Genomic DNA, 24921 nt, shown 5'->3' on the forward strand with positions numbered 1-24921 from the left:
GTTTATGAATATTTAAGATTATGAAATATTGAAACATATTAAATATGACATTTATATTACGATCATTGTCGTTCTACCTGAAACAAAGACAGAATACATCTATAAACCATTTGGTTAGGATATCTAACCACGAAATTCATACGTCTAAATGTAAGTATATAAATACCGCAGATAAATATTTAATATAAATCGCTTATTTTAAATTTCGACATCTTTTTTTTCAATCATCCTTTTTTTCAGCGAAGTCCAATGTTCGTTCTTAGTCTATTGTTTAAAAAAACGATGTGTTTACAATATATATACTTGGCATTACTTTCAATGATTATTTATATATTTTTCATAGTATAGATTGACCAACAATTTTAATTTTTCATACACTTTTTTATATAAAAAATATCAGTATGATATTAAATATTTATATTAAATATTTTCATATTTTCATATTAAATATTTATATTAAATATTTTCGTCAACATTTAAGTTGAAAATAAGTTAAATATTTATCTATTTTGTAAAACTGAAACAAATTTTTTACAGGTATGTTTCACGGTGAATATGAAATGCAAGAACCTAAAACAGAGGCTGATATGTAGGTAAAATAAATGTATTTTTACATTTCATAGAATTCATTTAAGAAATGGACAAATTTATCATAAATGTTTTTTTTTATATAACATAAAATTGATAATTATATAAAATTATGTTTTTCTTATAATTGGAGATAATAGAAAAATAAAGTAAATTGTTTATGTTTATATGCTACATATAAATCAAAATTAATGAAATTAATATTTCTATATGTGATTTGATATTAAAAAGAATAAACTCTTGTTAATATAAATTTTTAAGTTATAAGAAAATGATTTTTTATATATATTTTTTTTTGCTGAAAAAATTTTGTTAAGATTAAATTTTTGATTAATCATCATTAATTTTATTATACACTATTAATATATATGTATGTTTGCATATATATTATCATGTATGATCAGAGTTAATATTTAGTAAAATTTAGAAATAATTTTAATATAGTACTGCTATTTATTATAGTATAGATTAAATTGACAATTCTCTATATGAATAAATAAGAAAAAAGTATTATTATACTTATTGATTATCTTTCCAGAGTTAATGTCACTTTTATCGACAAAAATGGCAAAAGAATTATAATAAAAGGAAAAGTAGGAGATAATGTACTTTATTTGGCTCATAGATATGGGATTGAAATGGAAGGAGCATGCGAGGCTTCCTTAGCATGTACAACTTGTCATGTATATGTGCGCCATGATTATATGGATAAACTTCCAATTGCTGAGGAGAAAGAAGAAGATCTCTTAGATTTAGCACCTTTTCTAAAGGAAAATTCTAGGCTGGGTATAACAACATTATTAACTGTAATCTCTCAATGCTCGCATGGCATATTCTAAAATAATACATTTAAATCTTTAGTCTCTGGAAAATTTCTCTTTTGAAGTACACCAACTTTGTGATGATTTTATCATGATTTACTATTATTTCTATATACATAAAATGAATCTGTGATATTTAATAAATTTATTTTATTGAACAAGAATGTGTGTATGTGTGGCGAAAAATAATACATTTCAAGTGCGAAAAAGAATTATTTTTTATATGAAAAGAAAAAGAATTATTTTTTTAATTTTTTTTTATGGCTGATATGGAAGCTTTTTATAGCTTTTTATATATAAAAAGTACATATATATATATATATATATATATATATATATATATATATATATATATAAATCTTTTTTAGGTTGTCAAATAATTTTGACAAAAGAATTGGATGGCATAGAGCTAGAATTACCTAAGGCGACTAGAAATTTCTATGTGGATGGACATACCCCAACTCTGCATTAAAAAGCTATCTATTAATTCCTTTTTTTCATCTGACTAAGTCAAGCATGTAAATATTATATTTGTACATGGGTATGTATCTCATAATAAATAGCATATTAATTGTGGAAATTAATATGTAATTTCTCCTCACTTATGTGTATGCATTTGTTTATATATGTAAATATATTATCATAGATTATATAGATATACACAGAACTCTTTAAAAATAATAAGCACTACTTATGTGTCCATGTGTCAGTGTGTATAAAAAACGTACCTTTATATTACAATATATTTATTTCTTATATATCTAAATTTTATAGGGTACATATCTTTTTTTCTACAAAATATTAACACATTTATGATATAATGTATTCGCGAATTAAAAATCTAATTTTTCTTCTTTTTTGCCGCATTTACATATGATTAATGGAAAATATCCGATTAGTTTCCGAACCTATATACTGCCACAAATATTAAAGATATTACTTCAAACAGGCACCATAAACATTTTCTCAGTTTGAGAACTTTTAAAATTATTATTTTTTGTTTATTCATGAACGCAAACATGATTAATATACATGCAGGATATCCCAGAAATGATTTCTTACAAAAATTTTGAACTTTTTTGGAGAATTTTAAAGATTTTTTTCTCTTTTTAACGTAGGAAATATAATAAAAATCCAATATCCATTGCACAATTAATAAATTACCATATTAAAGATAGATCTTTATAGGACATTAAACATCATGTAAAAAAATTTAAATTTATTTAATTGATAAACAATAATGTATAGTATGTGTGTGCGTGTGTGTGTATACATACAACACATATTTATTTTATAAATTTAATTGATCAAAACTTTAGTTCTTTGTTTTCTCAAAATGATAAATATTGTTAATGCTATATTCTTGATTATGAAAATAATATCTGGTAAAGTATACCAAATAATACAAATAAGAATATCCTGCACTTGCATTAGATTTGCATTCCTAATTATGCTCTTTTCTATTTATTTCCTCATGCACACATACAACACACACATAAGATATTATTTGTTTTCTTATCTCGATCTTCTTCATTCTTCTCTTTCCTTTCTCCGCCTTTCTTACTTTGTTTTCTTTTATGCTTTTATTTTTTTTCCCCTCTCTTTCGATTTCTTTTTCTTTTTCTTCTTTTTACTTTCACTCTCTATCTATTTGACATCCTCTTTTACATTCATATATTCTAGCTCATCTTTTGGCTATTTTATTATCACCATCGATTAATCATACAGACTTTATTATATTGTGTGTGTGCGTGTGTGTGTATATATATCATTTGTATTTCTATCTTATATATTATTTTAATTTTTTACAGACATGTTGCAATCTTTCAGTTTGATCACATTTATTATATTTGCTTTGTTATTAAAGCAATTTTAAATAAAAGTTCATACATTTACACCTGTAGGAATTATCACACGTGCATTTTTTCATTTGGTATATTTCATCACAACATACTTGTCGAGAAAATTAGCTTTGTATTTATGTGTGTGTAGAATGTCCCATTTTAAATTGTTTATTTATATATCTCTAAAAAACTCAAAAAAATATATATATTTAGAAAATAAAAAAGAAACAGGCATCTTTCCTGTATAATCAATACGATTTCAAAAGATTTTCAAAATTTAAACATGTTAAGACTCTCTCTTTTATTTTGCATATAAAAATACTGAAATAAAAAATTAGAAAAAGCAAATTAATTTACGAGATGTTTCATAATTTATTTTACTATATCGTGAAATACAATTTAGAATATTTTATGAAATATTTATATACATTAAAATATTCCCTACATTTTTCACACAAAAAAAATATATATACACACACACACACACATATATATATACATATATAATCAACAATATTATATTGATGATAGATTTTTTTAGTTTTTATAGAATATTTTTATATTTCTGCTTTAATATGTAAAGAATGATTAGGAAAATTGATATATGTAAAAAAATCATATGCTTTTGTTAAAAATAAGAAATACAAGTGAAATCTTACTTTGAAAACTTCCTTATGAAATAAAACTGTTAATCAGAGGACTTATATACAAAATTTTTAGTCAAATTATTGTTTTAAAAATATGTGGTTGTTTCAAAAATATATATTCAATTGTACAATATAAAATGGAACTATTCTGTATGTATGTGTGTGTGTGTGTGTATTAAAAAAATATTTTCCACCATTAATAAAATATTATTTACAAGTGTAATTATATATTATATTACAAATATATATCAGCCAAATACTTAAAATTAACAGTAATATGCGAAGTTTACATAAAATTTATTAATTTTTATCGCAATAAACAATCTGATATCTACAATATGAACAAAATTCTTATTGTAATATTTGAAGAAGGTACAAGCACACTTGTAATATAAAACTATCTTTGCAAGACAACTTTTGAAATTTCTGATTAAATATGAGACTTACAGAATAAATATTTACATTAAAATTCATTATATGTACGTATTTTACACAATAATTTTGTTTCATAAGAAAAATTTTTGGAAATTGAATAATTAATAATGTTCTGAGAAAGAAAGATGTGCTCTTAATATTTTACATATAACTTTGTATATGGAATTAGTATAGATTCTTCTTATGCTTTTTTTTTAAAGGATAATTTTATCTGATTTCAGTCATACTTTGAAATATTGCTGCTAACACATGAGTTGTGACATATTACACAAAGTCATTAAAGATCGAGTTTAACCCTTAGATTAGCGCATGAAGTGCTACAATACTCCACAAGGGTATATTTTTAAACTATCATTGTAGAGATTCTATAGAATTCTCCACAATAGTTGACTATAATTTCATGAGATATCGTATCTCACACAAATATATATTAATACATATATACATACATATAATTAAATATATTTGAGTGAAATAAAAGAAAAATAAACACAGTGATATAAAAAATTACATTATCAAAATGATAACAATTCAATAAAATATATAATCTCAATAAATTTTTTGATAAAATATAGTGACAATCTTGCGAATTCTATCTCTTTTCTACTATTTCAAATTAATCTAAGAAAAAAAAAAATAAACTAAGATTTAACATTAAAATGCGCAAGTTTTTTACCTAATACTTAAGAAATAATATTAAGTGACATTTGTTCTTATTTATTTGTTTATATGTAAACGCTATATAAATATTTTCATTTGATATACAATGATACTTTATATGAATGAAACATGTATGAAAGTTTAACGCGCCAATCTAAGAATTGAAGATGAAAAAAAGCCATTATTAATTTTTTTAATCTTTAAAATCGATTCTCTCAAAAATAATGTTTCATACAAAAAAATTTGTTCTATAGTTTCAATTTATTTTTTCATGTTTTTTCAGATTTGTCACTTCTTTTGATTGTGCCATTATAGTTACACATCAAAAACCATGAAATATCCTTTTTATTACAGATTCTTTTGGTTTATTTGGAATTGATTTTTCAACTAAAATTTCCAAATATCTATATTATTATCAAGTAATTAACTATTGAAAATAAGGTACTTCTGGCATACATGCAAACTATACTAGGGTAACATAAATAAACAGACATCTCATTATTCAAATTGAATCATCAAATAAACAAAAAGTGGCGCGAAATAAATCTCTATTTTAAATCAAAAAGAAACTTTCTATCAAAAATATGAATATGTTTAATATTTTTATTGTGCTTCTTATATTTAAAGAAACAAGAATATATATATTTGAACAAATAAAAAGTCTATTTACTTATTATTATCCCAATATAAGCTCTGCATTGAGGAGAAAATAGATAATTGTAATTTTTCAAGTTTCTGTGAATTTTTACTGTAGCCATATTGGATTATCTAAAAAGCAAAAACTCACATTTATTTTTTGCATTGTATATCGAAATAAATAAATTTTTACGTTCACTTATTCGATAACATACATTGGTAAAATATATCAAATAAATTTTGTTTTAAATTTAGTCCTTTAGTATCCTGAGTATATAATTCATAACATGTGTCTTATATTCCATAAGAATAAACCTTGTGACTAAAAAAAGATAAAATATAGCTATTTATTTTTATTTAATATACAAAGACAAAAAAAGATAATCTTTATTTCATAAATCTAGATTTAGAAAATATAAAAAATAATGCGAAAAAAGATTACTTACATTATAGAGTGGAATAAGAGTTTCATATGTTTATTTTACCTTTTATGTTTTAATCCAATATGATTGCAGAAACCTTAATTTAAGCTACACTTATAATGGATTTTAATTTACAATATACTTATTACATCGCAAAGACATATAATGTTAAAAATTTTAAAAATGCATTTGAATAAAGAAATCCATTGCGAAACATCATCTCTAAATTGGTCAAAAAAGCTGCGATTAAAAGGACACGTGGTTTTGAAACATTTTATACACATTTCTATATACAGACTTTACATAAAATGTCACAAGTGATTTTCTCACATATTAAAATTAGTGATATATCTTTTCTTCCAACATTTTAAGCAGAGAGACACATACATACTTTTATTATATTTTTAAATAAAATAATATGTATACATGAAATAAAAAATAAATTTATTAATGCGTAGAGTATGATTTCTTTTAATATCTTTTCTTAATATTTTAGAAAGTAGTTCTAATTATTGTATTACACATTATGCAAATTACAAAATATGAGATTTGCAAACAGATAGGATGTGAAACTGAAGAGAAAAATAATTTCATGATTATCTTATGTTTTTGCAATCACCAAATTAAATGTCATTTTGTTATTTGTAGAATTACATAAAATATGTATCAAGTTGATCAAGGAATTGTTTTTCTAAAAAAAAAAAAAAAAACTAAATACACAAGAATTTTTACGCTTAGACATCAAAAACTACAACAATGTTATTAAATACAAATAATATTGCTAAAAATTTGATAAAAATTTATATTAGTATACAAACATTGTATTGAACGTTTAATAAAATAATTCTTGACATGAAAATGACATGTCGACTTGAGTTATTGCATTTTCATTTAAAGTAGTCCTAGTGAAAAAAAGAAATTTTTTAAATTATACAAAAGTATAAAAATATTTAAAATGTCACTTATAATTTAAATATAACTCGCGAAAATAGTACAAATATTTATATATAAATTGTAAATTTCTACATGTATAAGATAAAAGAATGCCTTCTTTGAAAACTTGGTACTCGTATCTCTTTATCTTATAAAAAGGGTTTAAAAAACTTTAAAATATATTAAAAAGTACTGCTAATTTTCGAGAAAATAACTTGTACATTTTATATATAAATCCAATATATATACTGAATGTTACTAAAATTTTTATGCAAATTTTGTATACATGTTTTTTTCTTGAGCTTTGATCTATATATATAATCTTTTTTCTATCAAAATATTTTAGTAACACTCTGTATATATCTATAATATAATATAAAGTATAGTACAAATGTTAATTTATTATATAAATAAATCACTTTCTCTCTCTTTCTTTCTCATATGCACATGCATACACAATACCACACAACACACGTGCCAGCGCGCGTACTAAACATGAATTAGTAAAAAGTAAAGGCAAATATTATGAGAATGAACTTCTATGTTACGATACTTTATGAAATCATAAATAATATTTATAAATATTGATATTTACATGGATTTCAATATTATTAACATGTAGCACAGAAAATGATGTTTAAATAAAAAGTGGCTTTGAAAAAAATTATAATCATATTATATCTCTAAATATCTTATCCAAAAATTACATATGTATGAAGATTACATATGTGCTCTTTTCTTTTATGGTAAAGTACACAGTTTTATTTTATATTCTAATAATGTGAAATTGGATATATTAATGTGAATTTAAAATAATGTACCTTAAACATAAAATCACAATCTTGTATGTGTGTGTATATATATAAATGCAAAAAATATAAATTTTATATTTATCTTCAAACATATATACACATGCTGTCAGATTTGTCAATTATTATTCATATTATTAAAGAAAACTTGTATAAACAAAAGTTTTTTATTTTTTAATCCTATGTTATAAACAATAAAAAAAAACTAAGATTGGCTCGGCAAGTTAAATTGTTTACTGAATCAGATCCAATAATCACAGGATACATCTTGATATTCTACATTCTGATAATTCTAGCAAAACTTTATAGTTATCTTATCTATTTCTTCACTAAATATTGTGTGTATGAAAATTAATCAAACTGAGAAAGAAACAGAAGAATTAATTTTGGTGTCAACTTACAGAAGTTACACTCTCATAATGTGCACCATATATCACAAATAGTTGGTCTGAGTCCATTTGATGTGCTTTCCATAGATTAATCATTCAAACTGTAAATACTAGTTTACCTCAAATTGTTTAATGTACAGTGAGATTAAATAACGTATTTTGCACTAATAAAATATACAAAATGTACGGAATATACATTATGTTGGAGCTATATGCGACATCTTGTGCTAAATTGGGTATTTCCATTTTGACTGTATTTTATTTTAAAGATGACGCTGATGAATAAGTGCATGTACTGGAAGCTGTCTACCCCTTTGATATCTCTGACAACGACCCATACTTAGATCATGACATTCATACACATTGGCGACTGCATTGCATGATGCAGAAAAGTTGCTTGATCCAATTGAGTACGAAGCAGAGACATCAAAGGGTTCCTCCAGTTATTCCATAGGATGATGACGCCCGCCACACATTCCACAGGACATTCCGCACCAATGTATAGCTCTAAGTGGAGGATATATCCACAAGCAAGGAACGATCAGTGACAACAAAGCCAAACCAAACCATCTGCGTCCGCATCCCTCTTCTGTACTACAACTGTGGATGATTTAATATTTTATAATTTATTCAATTACATAATTACATCAATTATATTTTTAGGAGATTGTATATAGAGATAATAAAAGAAAAGAAAAGAGAAAAAAATCTATAGTAACAATATAAACATACTAACGTATAATTTCAAAAGTAGCATTGTGTCCAAAGTTATTTTCTAAAAAAACTGATTTAATATTTTTTATACAATCTCCAAGCGAAAAATTTAATTTGCAACAGATTCCTAAAAAATAGAAACTTTTGTAACAACATAAAGCAAAAAAAGATTGAAATATTTAAATGTGATGTTTGTTATATACATAAATTTAAGAAAATAATAAAAAGAAAATCGTCTTAGCAACAATTGAAATATTACAAACTTACCTACAAGGATTTTGTGCAAAATCACCTTCAGCGTCACTCATACAATGATATAACATACATTGGGCACACGATAAACAAGAAACTTTCGCGATTCCACGTCTAATTGGATCAGGAGCGTATTCGCAGGAACCTTTCGGATTATGTTGTTCTGAATACAGCTCTTGACAATGCTTGCAACGTAAACGTACATTACGTTTCATAGTATTTTTTGAAGGTTGGGATATTATAATATCTGGTTTCTTCAGAGAACTTCCACTATTGGAAGTATTATGTCCGTCTAATCTTTCACTTTTATGATCGTCGATGATGGGATATAAATATTCATGGTTAAGCGTGGTGAGTTGCACATAAGGATAGTTATCCGATCCAATATCTGCGACGGATGCCAAAGGATGTTGCGACAGTGGGCCCTTAATAGAAGATCCACCAATGTGATGAATAGATCGAAATGAATCGGGAAGCTCTGAATATTGAGAATAATTTGGTACTCGAACTATTCCATGAGGTGTGTCTGAAGAGGAACGTGGTTCAGGTGGTTCCACTGGCAAATTCAAAGTCTGTAAAGTTTTACAATTTTAGAAAACTTTACTTCATTTCTCTCTATGTGGTTTACCAATACAATTTTTCTTTTATAATTTTCATAATTTTCTTGATAAAAGTTAATAAAATAAGTTGATAAAACCATAAATTTTCTTACCATAAAAACATCTTCGTCCCCAGCATCTGGAGCATTGGTGGTTAATGTTAAATCAGACAGACCTGTATCATATTGCAAAATATAAAGTTTGATAATAAGATCAAGTAAAAAAAGAAAATAATAAAGTATAACTTTAAAACTATACATATTAGCTTACCATTTGCACAATCCATATAATAAATTGCAGCAAAATAATGAGTGCAAATGAATTAATAAAATATTATAAAAGAGTTTTATACAATGTTTATTGTAAAGATAGAATTATTTTGTAACAACACAAAAGATTTGACACAGCACTTTTTTGTTTAATTGTATAACGCATTATAATGTGATATATTAGCATTTTCTTAGAAAGAGTGTATGAGCAAAAGTAAAATAAAAAAAATAGTAAACAAAAAAAGATAAAAAATCTAAATCGCATTGGAAATTATCCGTTCTGTATATTATCAAAATAATCTTGATTTATGAAATGCTATATAAAAATATGACAATAGATTTATTTGTTTTGGCAATACTTTTTAATTTTCCACATTTGAAATATAATAAGTGTGTATATTGAGATGGAAAGTAGAAAAGAAAAAAAAGAAATAATAAGAAAATAAAAAAGCAAATATTAAATTATTAAGAAATTGACTGTATAATAATTTCAAAATTTTAAACTCTCTTATGTATTCTAGGCGATTTTCAGTTTAAATAGTTAATTTTTCAGAGTTGATTTCTGACAAGGAAAATGTTATACCTTCCAACAATTCTTCAACCGCTGTTCGAACTCCTTTGTCAAATGCTCTTGCATCGGCAGCTGTTTGAAATGTTAATCCAAACTTTTTTTCCCCTGTTCGCCAGTGATGAAAAGTGGGCATCACTTTATTATATTCAAAATCTTTTTTAATTATACAACTGAGGACAACCTGCAACAGAAGAAAAACATTAATATTTTAGAAAATATATTACATATACAGTGAATACATTGCTGATGCATTTGTATCATATATAACTGCCTCGCATATACTATGATTGAAATATTAAATGTTGCTGCAACGTTTAAACATTTCTCTGTGAAATATAATTTATAGTCTAAAGCATCATAAAAAAAAGAATTTGCGAGATTTACCGATTGATCGGTAATGCGTTTGCCATAAATAAGATACTCGTGCTTTCTTTTATTTGCACCGGGCGGAGAGATATTAGATGATCCATGACTTTGAAGGCCAACAGTCGCATTAGAGACAGGGTGTGCAGAGTTGGTTGTAGTAGAAATACTATTTCCATTGGTATTGTTGGTTTGATGTATTCCTGATGAAGTAATCCTACGTCTAACCGAGACATTTGCCAAGCCACCACCACTCAAAGGAACCCAACCACCCGAACTATCATCTCTCGTCATTACCTGGGCGCGGACCCTCACCAGATAGTTACCACTACAAAATAACAATTTCTACTATATTATATATCATTAATAAGATTAATAACAAACATATATATATATATATATATATATATATATATATATATATATATATATAAATTATCATAAGCTTTTAATTTAATTTAAATTATAACTATAATTTAGTTTACATACAGAAAGACATACAATGTTAAACTTTTGAAAAAGATGCAATAAATATAATAACATCCTTCAATCTTTTCATTGAGACAAAATTATTTTTAGATTAGTTAAAGAATTCAAAGGGACATTTGGGTCTAATTGTAAGAGATATTCTGCATAATTTATTAACAATATACTATTTTAATTACTACACTACTATACTTAATGTGAATGATATTAAATTACTTATACTTATTAATTTTTAGTATACAAAAGATACATTATTTTGTAGTGTCATATATTGAGAAAGCTTTTAAATCAGTTTTTATATAAGATTTAATATATTTATATATTATATTTAAAAAATATATAAAGAGATTATTTAATTTCTATTAAATATTTAAAAATATCAAGCGACGGGTGAACGAATTTGGAGCTTGAAAATTGATACGAGATTTCAATATCTGAATGTTGAGAACGCATCGCGCGGACGACATTTAGCCAGATGTTACACACGCTGAGATCGATTCAATGAATGAACGGCCGTCCATACAGGAACAGTGGATAACACACTATTAGAGGGATGAAAGAAAAGGAATGGAAGACATACAAGTAGAGAGACGCAAAAAGAGAGGAGAGAGAGAGAGAGAGAGAGAGAAAGAGAAAGAGAGAAATAAAAGGGAACAGAAAAGACAAATAGGAGCAAGAAATGAAAAGAGTAAATATGTCATTATATATATTACGAGACTTTTCGAAGAAAGGTTCGTCGTGAGAAATTGTTTCATGTCATTTTAATCGACATACAAAATGCGGATCAAACGAAAGGAAATAAAAGATAGGGGAGAAAAAGGAGTGCGAGCGAGTAAGAGAGACAAATTCAAAGGGAGAGAGGAAATAAAGGCATAAAAGCACGCCCAAATAATCGTGCATTTGACGTCAAGGAAATAAAAACGATAACACCAACAATATTATTACATGTATCGTATTTTTCGACAAAATGGAATAGTCTCGTAGAGGGATGCGGGAGCGAGAGAGGAATGAAAAACCGCGGGCTCTCTCTCTCTCTCTCTCTCTCTCTCTCTGTACGTATATGCTGTATGTACATACTTACTCGTCCGACGCCTCTGTCATGATTCGAGGTATCAAAGCCTTCACTCAAAGCCCACCACTCTCTCCCACACTTCATCATTTTCGTCACATCGAAAAGGCATTCGATCACAGGCGCGATTCTACCTGCAGAACTTTTTTAGATCGGGCAACCGAGACACAGGAAGCGCCCCAATCCACCTCCTCCTCCTCCTCCCCCTCCTCCTCCGCCACAACTCTTCCTCCACCACCTCCTTTATTTCACTTTACACTTCCCGTGCAGTTCATCCCCACACACGCCCACCACCGCCTTCGATGCCACACAAAGTTCACACACAGGATCACACACTTGATTATCAACGCCTATTCCCTCGAGATTCGATCGCTCGAGAGCTGTCAAAAAAAAAAATACTGCTTTCTATCACAACGTGTTTTCACGATATATAATTGACAGAAGAACGCTCACGCCCAAATTTGTAGCTCCGTTCGCGAACGTATATCATGATGCGCGATGATTAGATGAATTAGACGAATCGAGCGCGACTCGGCTGAGAGTGCGACAGTGAATGCTTCGTAAATTTTCGCCCGTCCTGTCGCGAGTACGTGCGAACCGCGCGTTCACTCGGATTGCTTATCGACTACCTTACGATGAAGTCGCCGGTCTGCGCAACAGGATTCATTCATCGATACCACACACACCACAATAATCCTGTATAATCAAGCGCGTCTCGCACGCGCTCCGTTGGTTAGCCGTAGGTAACTCCTATGAATAACGCAGTCGATAACTGGTGTCAGATATCTATAGTAAGAATAAAATGTACGAACGGTCCAACAATGCCTTGACGCCTGTTAAAAACAGAGAGAAGAGATAAGGTAGTGATTCTTTCTCTCTCAGCTGTATTTGCGCGAAATGACATTTGCGAAACGATCAGCTGACATCTAGCGGGCTTATTTATTCTATAATATGTTATATTTTATTTTCTTTATATTATAGAAATAATATTATAAAAAATATCAAAATAAGTAAAAATATTAATAAAAATTATATTTTAATAAATATTATTGAAATAATATTTTCTTCTATCTCTTTTTACACGCTATACTACTTGCGATGAGATAAAAGGTTTGTCATCAGACTTTTAGCAATATCAGCTTGCAGAAAATATTTCAGTTTTATTTATCAATTATTGTGAATTATTTATTTTTCTTTCAATTTGTAAAATATGTATAGTTATTATTTTTATTACGATACCAAATAAAATATCAACAAATTCCTAACAAAGATAGCAATCCATAGTGTTTAATGCTTCAATCAGAGCGAAGAGTTTGCATTTCGAAATATTTGAAACGCCAATTGGACCAAATAAGCATTCGATTGACCAATCAGGACAAAGGAGGCAAAGATATTTTTTGTCAATCAACTGCATTTGTGACGTCAAGTGGAGTGCATCTTCTATAAAAGGCGCATTTTAGTGAGTATGTATAAAATTCCATTATGATTGTAAATGTATCTCCGATGCATTGTTGCAATTTTTATTCATCATGCTTGTGTGTACATATTGTCGAATATGGTTCAATACTGTAAATTTATTATAAGGGCATCTTAAACATTATTCAATTTGTTGGCAATGCGATGTACGAAGCTTTCATTAGCGGTTACCGTTTGGCCGATGTGTCACATGGCAAACCCTATTATGTTTACTGTATCGAGATCTTGGAATCACAAACCGGCACTCGATACACCATTGAGAGGAGATATAGCGAATTTAGCGCGTTACATCGCACGGTACGTTATCGAAATGTTGATCCCGTATCAACATTTAGTTAGGGCCTAGTAAAAACGCTTGCATGTTCCACTGCAATCGAAACAAATGACAATTTTTTTTTTTAATTATTAGAAGAGTTTTTAATATATATTGTGTTAATAATATGTATATATATATATATATATATATATATATATATATGTGTTACATAAATTAACATTAACAAACTATACTTTTTCCTCTTTCCCCTTTATTGATAAATATTTAGCGCAAAACATGATTTTATGAGACACTTGTTGAATAATGTTACGTTATTATTCAAGAGAATTTTGATTTCCAGTTGAAGAAGGACAATTCGGATATTGCGCCTTTTCCACCAAAGAGAGTAAGAAACTCGCAACCAAAAGTATTAGAGCAACGACGAGCTGCACTGGAATTATATATACAGAAGATGCTACATTTACTGGCAACAAAGCAGCAAGTTCTCAATTTTTTAGGCATAGAAGACCAGGGATTTACATCTCACAAGAGGTATTCATTTAAATTATTTAATTTAAATAAGTTTATAGATATGAGTACAATAACAATACTAAATGTAAAATGTAAAAAAATACTAAAGGTAAAATTGGAAAGATATCAGTATACAAATGAGTTAGATAGTTTAATTAATTCAGAACAATCAAACATATAATATAAAAGATTTATATCTAATATAACATTTTCATATGCCTGATAGTTTTTTGTTCAATAGTCTATACCATCTCCATTAAAAAAATTGTGACAAAGTAGTTTGTTTTACATCTATTAAACTAGAGATAGAATAAAATGTAATGTTTGAATTCAATTAAGAATATTCTATTGAATATATTACATAAACATTATAGTATTACATATAAAGTTTAATATTTATTTAATAGTTATCTTTAATGATTAATCATTTCATTTTTGACTTTTCAAGATTATACAAAGCTACAAATTGCTCGATACACAATCCAAATACTCTGGGACATCATCCAGTCTTAACTTTTCACTATGATCCATATGTCCAAGCTGATTCAACTAGCAGTCTTCCAGATGTTGTAACGAATGGTGTGTTACTAGGTATATACAAATCTTGATATTTCCAATGTATTGAGATAATTTGCAAGGATATTGAAGGATAACAATAAATATTGATAAGGGGTGAAATCTAATGAAAAGAATGTAATAATATACAAATGAACAAAATCTCTAAAGAATAGTTTTGCCCTCATGAATAAAATAATCTATATATCAATATATATTGAGACAAAAAGATGTTACACATGCACACAATTTTATTTTCAAAATTGCATATATAAGATGTAGCATTATCTGACAAAGAAGTGCATATACATAAAAAAATTAATCAATAGTCTGATGTATTAGATTCTGTGCAATTGTCCATATAGATCTTTAGTCCTAACATGTATATGTATCTTATCAATGAAACTTTATTTTATTTCCGAGTAAATTTTGTAATGCAACCATACGGAGCAGCGAGATGATTTTCTGAAACTGGTGTCGGATAATGTATAGAAGGTTGGAGTTTGATCAATCAGAACAAAGAAATCTCTATGTTCTCTTTGTTTTGATTGGTCAATGTATCGAATCTCTCTCTTTAATAATTAGTCTGATATGGATTTAAGGTTTTTAAGCGCATGCGCACCGAAAGCTTTGCACAGATCTCGATCCTTTCTAAATATTTCCTACATCATGGGTCTCCATATAATAATAGATATAATAATAGAATCAAAAAGTTCGCGTAAAGCTAAAGCGAGATTTGAAGGATATGTAACAATATGTATAATACAGAAAGAGAGAGAGAGAGAGAGAGAGAAAGAGGAAAAAACGAACGGATTATTTGTCTTCTTTTTCCAATAAAAAGTGAACGAGAGAAATTCCGTTTTTATTTTATCCCCTTTTTTTATTGAAAACTAATATTACAAGGGCATGGCAGAGGCTCCCGAATTTCGAATTTATATGACTTTCAATTCGAAATTTATTCATACATGACAGGTCGAGAATCGAAGCCCTATTTCTTCTAATGCGAACGCGGCTAAAACAAGAGTTGCGTCGAAGATCGGAACTGATCGGAATCGATCGGTCTTCGTCGTCGATTACTCGACGATCGTCGACAAAGTTCCGGTTGCACCGAGCACGACTTGTCAGGGCAAGGACGGTACCATGATCTCCATCTCTATCTCACGTCCCGTCTTACCTGACGCACAATGAAAGTACGCGATGTAGTAGAGTGAGAGTGGTGGGGGAGGGTGGAAAGTTCGTGGATTCGTGCACGGCGTTTGTGAAAAAGAGAGACGAGGAGGAGAAGGAGAAGGAAAGAAGAAAACAAGAGAAGGTGGGAGAGAGAGAGAGAGAAAAGTCGTGTCCGTCTCTCCGACGAAGCCGTCATGGCTGAATCATTGTGAGCGACTCTCAGTAAAGGAAACTCACGCGATAACGCGCGCGCGAATGACACAATCACGCGCGTGACTCATTATAAAAGTGACAGCAACAAAACGATAAAAAAAAAAGAAAGAAAAATTGCAGTTTTCACGTCGCAAGAAAAAACAGTGGCGGAACGTGACACCATCGTCCCTCGCCCTCCTCGCCTCCTCGACTCCCTCGTACGATCCGACCGTGTGTCGATCCCCGATCGCTCGATGCCGAGGTTTTACGCGGAGGAGACGTGATATACAAAGACGACGACGACAGTGGTGGGTGGTGGTGGTTTCGTGCGTGATCGTCCCGACGGTGCTGTGCACGATGAACGGGTTAAGTCTGAGTGAACTGTGTTGCCTGTTTTGCTGCCCGCCCTGCCCGTCCAGAATCGCCGACAAACTGGCGTTCCTGCCGCCCGAGCCGACGTATACGTTCGTCGAGGACGAGGGCAGCAAATTCACCATCTCCCTGTCGGAGCGCGCCGAATGGCAGTATACGGAGCGCGAGAAGGAGTCGGTCGAGGGTTTTTACGCGAGGACATCGCGGGGGAATCGCATAGCGTGCCTCTTTGTAAGATGCTCGGCGACCGCTCGTTTCACGATCCTCTTCTCCCACGGCAACGCCGTCGATCTTGGCCAGATGTCGAGCTTCTATCTCGGTTTAGGCTCGCGGATAAACTGCAACATATTCAGTTACGATTATTCGGGTTACGGGGTCTCGGGCGGCAAACCATCCGAGAAGAACCTCTACGCGGACATCGACGCCGCGTGGCACGCGCTGCGTACGCGATATGGCATCAGTCCAGAGAATATAATACTCTACGGGCAGAGCATCGGTACCGTGCCCACGGTCGATCTCGCCGCGAGATACGAGGTTGGCGCGGTCGTCCTGCACTCGCCGTTAATGTCCGGGATGAGGGTCGCCTTCCCCAAGACTAAGAGGACCTGGTTCTTCGATGCTTTCACCAGGTAAGCGGGAGGAATCCGCCGGCATGTGTGTTTTCCATTTGACATTATATTATTTATCATCATCGAGCACGTGACACAGATGCTTTATTGTCCAATTAATTTTTTCATTCTTTTATCGCTTTAAACAATCTTCGACATAGAAGAAACGGTATATAAATTTTTCCTTTTAAAGATGCAAAGAGCTTGGAAATCTGTTACCATATTGTAACTTGAAGGTTATAATGATTGACAAGCACTAAGAAAAATGTAAGGAAATCAAACGATTAAAGATGATTATTTTAACAGAAATTTCCTCGACACTGTATAATTTTGTTTTCAATTTTATTTGAATATGACAAATCTCTGAGATTGATCTAATGTCTACATGACATGTATAAAATGTATATAGCGACAGCTAAAACAATTATTAATTTATTGATATGCTCGGGTTTACAATGTTAAAAATGTGTCAATCTCGCTTGTTTTAGCATGGAAAAGTCTATTCTTTTCGACTGTTCTTTTTATACTTTGTGAGATTTTTTCTCTCTTCTATTTTCCAATATCTGAAAATATACTTATTCCATTTTTTTTGTGCAGATTGTAGCTAAAATCGCGAGATGATATGTGTGGGTGTGTCTATTTATATATGTGTAAAAGAAACAGACATTTTATGTGCCGAGCAAATTTATAAATACTACTGAAATTATTGGCCGACTTTATGATGCTTTTCGAATAACTCTAGATTTAATGGCATTTTCCATTCGTATACTAGTTGGCTATTATCTGATAAAGTAAAATGATTGATATTTTGTAACAAAAGTTACACAAGTTTGCATCCAAATAAATATATGTTATGTAAATGTTTATCATGTGGATGTATACTAGTGAAACCTATGTGTCACACATTTTATCCTAATAGTATATCTTGTTAATTGACTTTGTTCGAATTCTACAATATTTATCAACATTGTCATGCAAAACAAAAAAATATATATGGTTATTACAATATAACACTTTACACACATATTGTCGATAGTCTCAAAACTTACTGTTTATGTAATCACAATGTATGTTAAAATATTATTATTTTTTTGCAGCATAGATAAAGTGCCGAAGGTAACATCTCCTGTTCTGGTCATTCATGGTACCGAAGACGAAGTTATAAATTTTAGTCATGGTCTGGCGATTTACGAGAGGTGTCCACGAGCAGTAGAACCACTATGGGTCGAGGTATCAGATAATGCATTTTTATTAAAAATATTTATTATTTTCTTTAATTTTTTTTTTTTTTTTTTGTTCATATTACATTGATTACCGATTGGTTAATTATATACTCTTTGTCTACTGATTTTGTCTGTAATTTTGTCTTTGTCTGTAATTTTCATAATTCTTATAAAAGAGTTAGATCCGTCTTAATAGTCCTTTGTCATCACTAAACAAAATATTAATTTATTGTGAAATCCAATATTAATTAGATACTGAAATTCGAAATTGTATTTGAGTTATTTGTTAGAAAATTGGATTTATAAAGGGTAAAAGCTGATGTAATATTAAGCTGTCCCTTCAATGTGAAAAAATAAATACATAGCCAAAAAATGCTTTATTTAGAAAATTAATTTGGCAATAAATTGGTTTAATATTAGTTACAAGTGTTAACTTATTTGAGAGTATTTTTATAGTATATAAGCAAATATATAAATATGTAACTTTTCAGGGTGCTGGTCATAATGATGTAGAATTGTACAATCAATACCTCGAACGACTGAAGCAATTTGTAAGCGTGGAATTGGTAAACTGACGGCGACTCAGCCTCTCCCAAAGTCAGGGGGGGCAGGGTGGAGGCCATATGCATGCAAGCAGTCATGGACATACCGTTTCTAACAACTCCAACACCATCAGTTCCATTTCAACAAGTTCTCCAACAGAGAAACTTGTCTAGCAGTCGCCTCACACAGGGGAGAAGACACCTGTCCTTCCCTGTGACGAAGAATCATCCTTTGCCTCTGTAGATGATGTATTCTTCTTTTGCGAGCAACAGCAAACTGTGAATCAGGAAACCAATTGCCCAGAATCCTTCAAGAAAACACGTTCCAAAGATGAAAATCCAAATGCCGAAAGTTACTCGAAAAAGTCCAGTGTGAAAACGGAGAGTAAGAATTCTAAACGAAATGATTCCTCAATAAAGGATAAAGGGCAGAACAAAATTGCCATAGCTGAAAAATTGACCGATTATCAAGATTATCAATATTACAATAATACTGGAAAAGTTATCAAGAAGCATACTTATTTACCAAAAAATTTAAAAAATCCATTTGCTCAAAGTCAGAAAAACATTGTTCACAGAAGCTTGAAGAATTCGTTCGGTCAAAATCATAAAAAATCAGACAACCAAAGAACTCATACAGCTTTGATTGATATACTAGTGGAAGACTGTCGACAATGTGCGATCGGAGAAAAGTCGGTCGCATCGTTTTCCAATGCTTCTAGTGATGACATTAAAAAAGACATTACTGACTGTAGAGCAGGTACTCTTACTCAGCCCATAGCGGAGAAAAAGTCTCCTGGATCTCGATTCAAGTACAATTGTATAGAGTCGGCGTTGGATTCGAATAGCACTAACAATAAAGATAGCGGACAACGTTATTACAATAAAATTTCAATTGTGGATAACATTACGAAATTTAAAAGGCCTGACGCAGCACATACCAAGACTACAGAACTTACAAAGAAGTTTCCTTGGGGTTGTACGTGTACCAAGATTAGGAGAAAGGGCCTTGAGAAATGCAAGGAACAGAAGAAGAGCGATTCTACCGAGAGTTTTGATTCCTACAATGATGCCAAGCAGTTAAAGAAGAAGAAACTTATTTGCAGTCCGTTGAAAAAGCTCGGCCGATCATCGTTAACCGTCAACTCGGACAAAATTACGATAAATTTGCCAAAATATTCTCCTTGCGCGAGCAGATTAGCCGCAAGCTCAAAAATTTTATCATCCGATTTAACGGCAGATCCAGAGAGTCCTCTTCACGTTCCACGCTCGAGAAGTCCTTCTCACATCGATGTACAAACCGAAGACAATTCTTCGAAACCTTTGGAAAGAACATCGATGCAGGCCAGTTTATCTCTCAACATACAACAACTCCAGAAAACTCGGTATACGCCGCGTAGCAGAAGTGTTGGTGATAGTTGCGTAACATCGCCGACAAGTGAAGCGACTACTGTCAGCTATTCGCCCACCAACACGGAGATATTATCTCTGGAAGAAGTTGGGCCGCATACATCATCAGCTGAAGGCTCGGGTAGTAGCTATTCGGAAGTCAAAGATAAATTGGACATTGAATATCCCGATAAAGTTAGGAGAGCGACTTTGGAAACCAAGTGTTAATGAAACGTGTATTCGCGGCATACTCACGTATATTTCTCTGTCTTCTTCCACGTATATATGTATATACGTATTTTACGTAAAAGAAAAGGATCACAGTTCCGTACACGCGCATTAACCCGCTTTGGGCTGTAATCGTGTTAGTGAGAAACTGTATACACAAAAGCGAACCTACACATACACACTCAAACAAACATATATTTATAAGATTTATTATATTTCTAGAAATGCAAGAATATATACATACTTGTGCATATTCTTATCTATATATACACACTCAAATGCACGCGTGTTTACGTACTCGCGTGAATATTATGAGCCGTTTTTTGCAGAATAGGCTAGCTATGTTGTTACGACACGCAAATATGTCGAGTATTATTATTATTTTTTATTATTATTCTCCTAAGAATAGGATTATCTGGTGGTCCGCGTGTGTGTCGAAATATTTCATTGCTCTAGGAAGTGCGACAAGGTGGTAGCATACAGTGAAGAGATATCTCGCTGAACATTCGCATTTTCTTAATTTATTCTAAAATTAATATTGCATTTTTTTATTTAATTAATGTCTTTTTTTTCCCTCTCTCTCTCTCTTTCTCTCTCTCTGTCTCTCTTTTATCTTTTCCTCTTTTTTTTAAAGACTTTAGTAATGTATTTATCGATCGATATAGTCACTACTGCATTTTTTATATCTTTTTTTTTTACTTTTTTCTTTATTTAGGTTTAATTGAAGCAATAGAATTTTTATTTTATATGGCGAGTATAACGCATAAAAATATGATCAATTCGATAAGATCTGGTTCAGCGAGAATCTTCATACGGATCTTTTTCAAGTTGGATATCTTGGCAAGTGATTGTAATTATCAATCTCAGTGTGATAGTTGTAAAGGTAATGAGGGCATTTTTTTTTATATCCACATGTTGAAGATCCGTGAGGAGAATGAAAATCTTCCAAGTTAGTAAAGATTTTAGTATGCAGTGACACAGCTGGAACTAGCAAACGAAGATCGTATCCAGTATTTCCCGCAAGAATATTGAATGTCGAGAGCTGAACAGGATAAATCTAGTAAGCAACAATAAGAATGCAAATAGCTAGGGACAATATTACTGCCAAACTTGACTATGAATTAATTAATTTCTAAGGATATGATGAATATAAAGAACCCAGGCAGCCAAGTTTGTCGAAGACAGGTTTTGCAAAGTGTTTGCTATAAATTTTGCCAGCAGTAAATATAGAATATTTGTCGTATGCAATAATGTCGGTAGGAATGCTGGCAGAAATATAGCAAGGTTTGCTGACAAAATATTAATAAAAGCTAATTGACGGTAGAAATCAAGCAGGTCTAAAACACTGCTATTTCACACACGGATTGACAGTAATTTAGAATCTTCTCAGACGGATTCTGCTCGGTTTCTGCCGTCATTGATGCCATCGTGTTTGCGAGTTTTATCAGAAGAATACAAGTTTAACGCAAACGCAATTGATGCCAATCCGCTGCAGTTTCTGCTCGAATCTGCTGCCAATCTGTTGACAGACTGCTGAGTTTGCTTACTGGGAACCTCGTCTCTATATAGATACGTTTCTCGTTAGTATTTTTATATCTCGCGATATATAATGTGTAAATACAATATAGTTAAAAAACAATCTTTTCTTTATTATCACGTATGCGACAGTTACGATATGAGACAGTTACGTGGAATGCCAATGAGGATAACATACCGCGAAATGTACTTTTTTGCTACCTCTCTACGGCGTTCTGTGGATTGTTGATACTTTTTACCGGGGTCAAAATTGTTTATCGGATATCGCGACGTCAGTGTTTGCGAAGTAGAAATTTTAAGACGAGTTAAAATATCGATTTTATCTACCAAGATAAGAGAAGAGTGATACACCGATAACACGGTGAATCGGTTTTTACCATTTAGACTTATGTCACAATGCCCTCGCAACTTGTTGGGAATGTTGCAAGTGGAAGAATAACAAAATACGACAAATAAACAAAGGAGAAAAGAAAACAACGCAAATTAGTAAAACAAAATTAAAGCAGTTTTCATTCACTGTACGTGATGATTCAAATATTCATAGTAGATTCAATGATGGAGATATTCAAGCAAGAATAATTTAATTTTTAAATATTTGATAACCAATTTTTTTATTTCTCTAAAATTAATACCTTAAGAAAAATTATGGATCGTACTTTACGTGCATTTGACATTTATCAAATTCTTATTTGAGTGTTTCCAAATTTCATTTTTGTAAGTAACAATACCCTATATAAATTCGATTTATCTACTAAAAAAAAAATCACATATTTGATATTTTAGCAGCTGATTGTCAGTTATATTATCACAATTGACATAAAATAATGTGCCAATATGTTAATGCTTATTTTTGAAAGTCGACATTTTTGTTATTTGAGTTTTTTGTTTTTCACGAAATATACATACTTATGAGGTTATTAATGATTGCTATAGATTTATATAAATAGACTGAACGCTCCCGTTGGAAGCTTAAACATAACATTAATAAGAGAACAATAAAGAGTAAGATGCTTTTCTTATTTTATTGTGCAATTGATGATGAGAAAGAAAGAGCAAAAGTGATTGTCTCATATTCTGACTTTTCTGTTTCTTCTTTATCCCTTTCTATTGTGAGCATTTTATGAGAAAGCATCTTACTTTGCATATTTCTGTCTTTCCAATTGGATGTCGCATAAGAGTGCTCAGTGTATTATGTAAGTCTATGACAATAATATATTTTGGAAATGCATTTATACATTCCGTATATGCACTTCGATATAAATTTATCTGTAAAGATATTAATGAATTATCCCTGCTGTAAGAATCAGTAAAGCAAGTATCTACAGGGTATCCTATAAAAAACGGATACATAATTTCTTGTAAAATTTGGTGTCGATTTCTGTTAATGAAAATATCAAAGAAGCTAAAAAAACTTTGTTATTTGTTTAATTTGAAATAAAATCTTTAAGAGAAGAATCTTAATTCGAGACTTGCTCACTTTAAGATATTGAATATTGAAATTGAATGAAACTTTGTATGAAAAAGAAATGATACGTCTTCCTCGACACTTTTTTGTTAAGGAAAAATTTACTCCAGATTTTATAAGGAATGATATCTACTTTCTCCTCCGATTACATTCAATAATTGGCAAACTTCCAATGCAGCATTTCGATCATGTGTTCTGATAAGCCTTTACCAAAATATGCAAACGTAAGAGTGCAATGTACAGATATCGATAAAAACCAACAAAAATATTATATGAATAAGAATGAAAGAAAAGGGGGAGAAGTTATTAAGAAAAGGGACAAAAAAGTTGTTCGAAGCGACAAGAAAATTTAGAGTCGGTCTTGTGTACTAGTTCCTGTTATCATTGTTATTAATATCTATTATTGCGCCCGCGCTATGAAAAAATGTGCTTCACGTTTAAAATGTACAATCGTGTGCATCAATTTATTATTCTCAATTGATTTCTGTCTAATTGTTATTGTTTTGCTATGATCTCGATTTTAATGATTATTTTTAAGATGAAAAACTTGCAGTGAAACTGGGAACCGAGCCATATTGTCATTTATCGGAGCAAAAATTTTTATACAGCATCATTTTTGATGTGATATGAGTTTCCTTTTTCTTGTATCTTTTATTTATCTTAATTTTTTTTTTCTTATATTTTTCTTAATTTTTTCAGCGTTATATAACTTCCCCATCTCTCTCTACTCTTTCTTTTACTCTTTTCCTCTTTCCCTCTGTCTTTCTTTTTCCTTTTTTTATTTTATTTTATTTTTTTTTTCGTTATCCTTTTCCTTGAAATTTTCGCAAATGATCGACCGGTTTTGAACAGCGCTTTTGTCTTTCATGAT

General features: G+C 30.4%; 4 protein-coding genes across 12 annotated transcripts; 3 read left to right on the top strand and 1 right to left on the bottom strand.

Annotated features, from left to right (window-relative positions):
• Nucleotides 1-5: 5 nt before the first annotated feature.
• Nucleotides 6-2010, top strand: LOC126854182 (adrenodoxin-like protein 1, mitochondrial). The gene is made up of 4 exons (XM_050600628.1): nt 6-150; nt 538-589; nt 1127-1374; nt 1778-2010. Exons 1-4 carry the CDS (start codon nt 45-47, stop codon nt 1879-1881), a joined length of 510 nt encoding a protein of 169 aa, XP_050456585.1. The 5' UTR covers nt 6-44; the 3' UTR covers nt 1882-2010.
• A 143-nt stretch (nt 2011-2153) lies between these two features.
• On the bottom strand, nt 2154-13339 carry LOC126854157 (sprouty-related, EVH1 domain-containing protein 3). 7 transcript variants are annotated; one of them, XR_007688070.1, is made up of 7 exons: nt 12520-13333; nt 10974-11280; nt 10602-10770; nt 9863-9924; nt 9166-9722; nt 8921-9025; nt 8653-8784 (listed from the first exon to the last, which is right to left on the bottom strand). XR_007688070.1 is itself a non-coding variant. In XM_050600597.1 (6 exons), the coding sequence occupies exons 2-6, from the start codon at nt 11186-11188 to the stop codon at nt 8628-8630; spliced, it is 1101 nt and encodes a 366-aa protein (XP_050456554.1). In that variant the 5' UTR covers nt 11189-11280; nt 12516-13339; the 3' UTR covers nt 2154-8627. The 7 variants fall into 7 exon arrangements, 6 of the variants coding, with proteins under 6 accessions (XP_050456554.1, XP_050456551.1, XP_050456553.1 ...); XM_050600597.1 differs by lacking the exon at nt 8921-9025 and having other exon boundaries at nt 2154-8784; nt 11033-11280; nt 12516-13339; XM_050600594.1 differs by lacking the exon at nt 8921-9025 and having other exon boundaries at nt 2154-8784; nt 12516-13339.
• A 491-nt stretch (nt 13340-13830) lies between these two features.
• On the top strand, nt 13831-15487 carry LOC126854183 (sorting nexin-22-like). 3 transcript variants are annotated; one of them, XM_050600630.1, is made up of 4 exons: nt 13831-13970; nt 14092-14280; nt 14601-14791; nt 15219-15487. In XM_050600630.1, the coding sequence occupies exons 2-4, from the start codon at nt 14128-14130 to the stop codon at nt 15376-15378; spliced, it is 504 nt and encodes a 167-aa protein (XP_050456587.1). In that variant the 5' UTR covers nt 13831-13970; nt 14092-14127; the 3' UTR covers nt 15379-15487. The 3 variants fall into 3 exon arrangements, with proteins under 3 accessions (XP_050456587.1, XP_050456588.1, XP_050456586.1); XM_050600631.1 differs by having other exon boundaries at nt 13864-13966; XM_050600629.1 differs by lacking the exon at nt 13831-13970 and having other exon boundaries at nt 13977-14280.
• A 748-nt stretch (nt 15488-16235) lies between these two features.
• LOC126854164 (alpha/beta hydrolase domain-containing protein 17B) lies at nt 16236-19613 on the top strand. Its single transcript, XM_050600607.1, has 3 exons — nt 16236-17688; nt 18765-18897; nt 19382-19613. The coding sequence occupies exons 1-3, from the start codon at nt 17045-17047 to the stop codon at nt 19463-19465; spliced, it is 861 nt and encodes a 286-aa protein (XP_050456564.1). The 5' UTR covers nt 16236-17044; the 3' UTR covers nt 19466-19613.
• Nucleotides 19614-24921: the final 5308 nt, after the last annotated feature.

Source organism: Cataglyphis hispanica, chromosome 13, assembly GCF_021464435.1.
Source record: "Cataglyphis hispanica isolate Lineage 1 chromosome 13, ULB_Chis1_1.0, whole genome shotgun sequence".
Lineage (NCBI taxonomy): Eukaryota > Metazoa > Arthropoda > Insecta > Hymenoptera > Formicidae > Cataglyphis > Cataglyphis hispanica.

Bases quoted from the DNA above. Each gene is read 5' to 3' on its own strand.
- LOC126854182 (XM_050600628.1), top strand. From the start codon at position 45: ATGACATTTATATTACGATCATTGTCGTTCTACCTGAAACAAAGACAG. The intron at 151-537 runs GTAAGTATATAA...AATTTTTTACAG, and splicing joins CGAAATTCATACGTCTAAAT to GTATGTTTCACGGTGAATAT. The intron at 590-1,126 runs GTAGGTAAAATA...TTATCTTTCCAG, and splicing joins CCTAAAACAGAGGCTGATAT to AGTTAATGTCACTTTTATCG.
- LOC126854164 (XM_050600607.1), top strand. From the start codon at position 17,045: ATGAACGGGTTAAGTCTGAGTGAACTGTGTTGCCTGTTTTGCTGCCCG. The intron at 17,689-18,764 runs GTAAGCGGGAGG...ATTTTTTTGCAG, and splicing joins TTCTTCGATGCTTTCACCAG to CATAGATAAAGTGCCGAAGG. The intron at 18,898-19,381 runs GTATCAGATAAT...GTAACTTTTCAG, and splicing joins TAGAACCACTATGGGTCGAG to GGTGCTGGTCATAATGATGT.
- LOC126854183 (XM_050600630.1), top strand. From the start codon at position 14,128: ATGTACGAAGCTTTCATTAGCGGTTACCGTTTGGCCGATGTGTCACAT. The intron at 14,281-14,600 runs GTACGTTATCGA...TTTGATTTCCAG, and splicing joins TTAGCGCGTTACATCGCACG to TTGAAGAAGGACAATTCGGA. The intron at 14,792-15,218 runs GTATTCATTTAA...TGACTTTTCAAG, and splicing joins GGATTTACATCTCACAAGAG to ATTATACAAAGCTACAAATT.
- LOC126854157 (XM_050600592.1), bottom strand. From the start codon at position 12,539: ATGACAGAGGCGTCGGACGA. The intron at 9,723-9,862 runs GTAAGAAAATTT...AAAACTTTACAG, and splicing joins GGGACGAAGATGTTTTTATG to ACTTTGAATTTGCCAGTGGA. The intron at 8,785-9,165 runs GTAAGTTTGTAA...AATCATCCACAG, and splicing joins TTTGCACAAAATCCTTGTAG to TTGTAGTACAGAAGAGGGAT.